This window comes from Lolium perenne, chromosome 6 (assembly GCF_019359855.2).
Source record: "Lolium perenne isolate Kyuss_39 chromosome 6, Kyuss_2.0, whole genome shotgun sequence".
NCBI classification, from domain to species: domain Eukaryota; kingdom Viridiplantae; phylum Streptophyta; class Magnoliopsida; order Poales; family Poaceae; genus Lolium; species Lolium perenne.
In genome coordinates, this window is record NC_067249.2 from 223,210,238 (window position 1) to 223,213,522 (window position 3,285).

General features: G+C 53.5%; 1 protein-coding gene across 1 annotated transcript; it reads right to left on the reverse strand.

Annotated features, from left to right (window-relative positions):
• LOC127305792 (probable trehalose-phosphate phosphatase 4) lies at window positions 1–2,597 on the reverse strand. Its single transcript, XM_051336318.2, has 8 exons — window positions 2,185–2,597; window positions 1,935–2,075; window positions 1,751–1,822; window positions 1,543–1,620; window positions 1,376–1,429; window positions 1,151–1,252; window positions 924–1,001; window positions 1–811 (listed from the first exon to the last, which is right to left on the reverse strand). The coding sequence occupies exons 1-8, from the start codon at window positions 2,461–2,463 to the stop codon at window positions 497–499; spliced, it is 1,119 nt and encodes a 372-aa protein (XP_051192278.1). The 5' UTR covers window positions 2,464–2,597; the 3' UTR covers window positions 1–496.
• Window positions 2,598–3,285: the final 688 nt, after the last annotated feature.

A 3,285-nucleotide genomic window follows, 5' to 3' on the forward strand; every position in this document is an offset into this window, starting at 1 on the left:
TACGAAATGATAGATGACTATTAATTTTCGTTACTAGTACATTTTACAGGGATAGGTAGGCACTGAACAAGCATGATGACGAACTGAGTGGATCCTAGCTAACTAGTTACATACACTGGGGCAGAAATAATAGAGCCAAGAAGAAGCTTCTTTCTCGGTGAGGGTCTAGGAGTGGCAGGTAGCTTTGCATATGCCTTCCAAGCCCATGGGACCAAAAACAACAAGGGTAGCAGTAGTGGTGGATCTACTAGTAGTAGTAGTGCCGGGGAAGTAGCTGTGCGCGCACGCTTGCTTGCCGCAGCTCCCACAGTGCGTGCTGGAGCTCCCCCAGCTAGCTCGTCGTCCTCTCTCGGTGACCACCACAGAAATCATCAGAGAGAAAAATGTAGGTGCACGGTGGGGTATGTTTGCATGATTGGATTGGACACCGATGTTTGGGATCGACCGATTGACCGGTGTCCATCGCGTCCTAGATCGATCTCTACTGGCTAGCACGTTACACTCGCGGCCGGATCATGGCCGGCGACGACGACCTGATTCGGCTCCACTCGACGAGCCGGAGCAGGAACTCCATGACCTCGCCGGGGTCCTGGAGGGAGTAGGAGGCGCTGGTCTCCTTGGCGGACTTAGTCACCAGGATCCCCACGCCCTGGCCCCTCTTCCTCAGCACCTTGAAGGCGTCCTCGTCCGTGCGGTCGTCGCCGATGTACACCGGCAGGACGTCGCTGGAGTTGGCGAAGCCCAACGACTCCAGCAGGAACTCCAGGGCCTTGCCCTTGTCCCACATGATGCTCGGCCTCAGCTCGAAGACCTATGCAAATTAAAAAGTTGCAATCTTTGATGAAGATCTTCACAAGGAAATGTCAACTGATGCTGAGTTTATCAACAGACAACAGTGTAGTAAAAGAATAAACAAGACTCACCTTCCTCCCTTGCGTGAGCTTCAGCATGGGATAGTCCTTGATCACGGCCTTGACCTGCTCCGCCAGGAAGTTCCATCTCTGCATGCGTTTCAGGGGAGGGATGCGTGGTTCAGACGAGGAAGATGGATAGATAGATAAATTAACCGCACATGATGCGGCACGTCTGTTAAATTAAGTGGCCAAGTGGCCTGGTATCCCGAGCCCGAGATAGAGTAGGGCTTTCCTACCTTTTCATCAACACATCTGAAATGGACGGACAGGCAGAACTTGTTGTTCTCCACATTGGCTCCAGGTGTGGACTTGGTCTTTTCCACCAGCAGCTTGTACACCTGACAAAAATGTGATTCACAGCCATATATTAGACTCCTCACTGTGTGTGCATCGACTAATCAAGCAGCTAGCTAGCAGTAGATAACTAAACACTAGTGGACAAGTTAAACTGATTGAAATACCTCATCGATCACGGGGAGGAACTCGCTTGCAGGTTGGCATAGGACAGACTCGGGCTGCAGATTGGCACGGGAGCAGATTAGTCAGCGAGAGTAGTAAAAAAGATTACTTAGCCACTAGTAGCTACTAGATTATGGAGAAGAAGAGGGCAGCTGAACACTGGTCATACATTGGAGCTCGGTCCCTTGATGTCCATGCCGTGGCTGCCGGCGTAGTAGAGCTCGGAGAGGCCGACGAAGTTGTACACCTACGTACACGCACGCACCACCGCAAGAACATACATAAGCCAAAATAGTCACCATGTAATGTATACGCACGCGCAAGTATCTGACGCGCGCGCGCGCGGCAGAGACAAGTAGTGGCACGGGGGAATGTACCTTGTCGCGGCACCGCCCGCTGACGATCGCCGTCGGGAAGTGCTTCGCGACGTCGCGCACCGCAGCCCTCATCTGCGCACAGGAGAGACGACATCGTTCAGCAAATATGTATGGTTTTTTCAGGCCGGGGAAGGCCGTCCATGGAGAAGTGGAGTGTTGCGGGCGGCGACGGCGAGTGACTAACCGCGTCGCTCATGTAGGCGGCGTCGGGGTTGGCGACGATGGGCGCGAGGGTGCCGTCGTAGTCCAGGAACATGACGATCTTCTTCCCCTTGGACGCGGCTGCGATTTGCTCGAACTTGCCCAGCGCCGACGGGTGCTTCCTCTGCTCATCGGACCAAAGAAAAGGTTAGAAGTTAGAACACCGGCATGGAGGGCCACCGTAATGCCGCGGTGGCAAGACCAAGGGGAGGAGCACGAGTGCAGGAACTGACCATCCAGGCCGTGAGCTCGTCGACGTCGGAGGCGGCGGCGGCGGCGCCGGCGCGGGAGCGGGTGGGCGAGGAGGCGCGCATGGCGTCGACCCAGGTGCAGCTCGCGGAGCGCGCCGCGGCGGCAGCAAGGTCGAGGTACGTCTGCCGCATGGACATGGCTCCGGCTGCGCTGGCGGCGCTCCGGCACGCGAAGAGGCCCGTGGCGCCGGAGCCAGGCATCGCCGCCCCGCCCGCCCCAATGCCCATCTCCGAAACGACCACGTCCTGGCTCGTCGTCATGTCACAGGAGCGCACAAGCAAACCCGGATGGCCGGCTCGTGCAACGTACGACGGTTCGAACGGCAAGCTCCGGCGAGACGGCGCACAGGTCGCAGCTTGTGCGTGCGTGCGTGCTTGTGTGAGAGACAGAGAGGTTAAGGTGGGTGGAGGCGAAGTGGGATAACGCGGCTACTTATAGCTGGAGCAATGGGCGGGCACGTGGGGCCTGCCTCCCCGTGGGTTCCCATGCGGTGTGCGCGATGGATGGACGGATGGAGCTGGTATTGGTGCGCCGTGCCGTGGTACGCCGCGTGCACGAGTCCACGATGGGTTTTACTTATGCTTTTCTTTCATGCGCAGCCAATGGTGAAGCTGGAGGGCCTTTGTCGTTGGGCCAAAAGTTGAAACGGGGACTCCTTTGCAGGGCCGTATTCCTTTGCCCCCAGGAGCTAGGGCTTGGGCTAAAGATTGTTTGTTTATTTGTATTGATACATACCAAGATTTGGTGTTCCCGGTTTTTGAAATATTTGAAAACTGTATTTTAAGTTATGTATATCATGACTTAAATTATTCCATGAATACATACATATATCATGAATACTCGTGGGAATTTTCAAGTTATGTTGAATTTTTAGCTACAGAAAAAATTATGGTTGTGTATAGGGACAATTTTTGTAAGAATTTTTTTATATAGTTCATAATACAGCATATTTTCTTCCGAATTTTTTACAATAAATTCAGAAGATTTCTATGTATGTGCACATTTAAGCTCAATTTTTTTGGAATCTCAAAAATATGTTTTTTTTTTACCAGGAGCACTGGTACTCATGTGCCAAAGTCACT

Coding starts and splice junctions, on each gene's coding strand:
- LOC127305792 (XM_051336318.2), bottom strand. CDS start 2,463: ATGACGACGAGCCAGGACGTGGTCGTTTCGGAGATGGGCATTGGGGCG. Junction 1,430..1,542: donor TCAAGGGACCGAGCTCCAAT/GTATGACCAGTG, acceptor GCCAATCTGCAG/CCCGAGTCTGTCCTATGCCA. Junction 812..923: donor AGCTCACGCAAGGGAGGAAG/GTGAGTCTTGTT, acceptor TAATTTGCATAG/GTCTTCGAGCTGAGGCCGAG.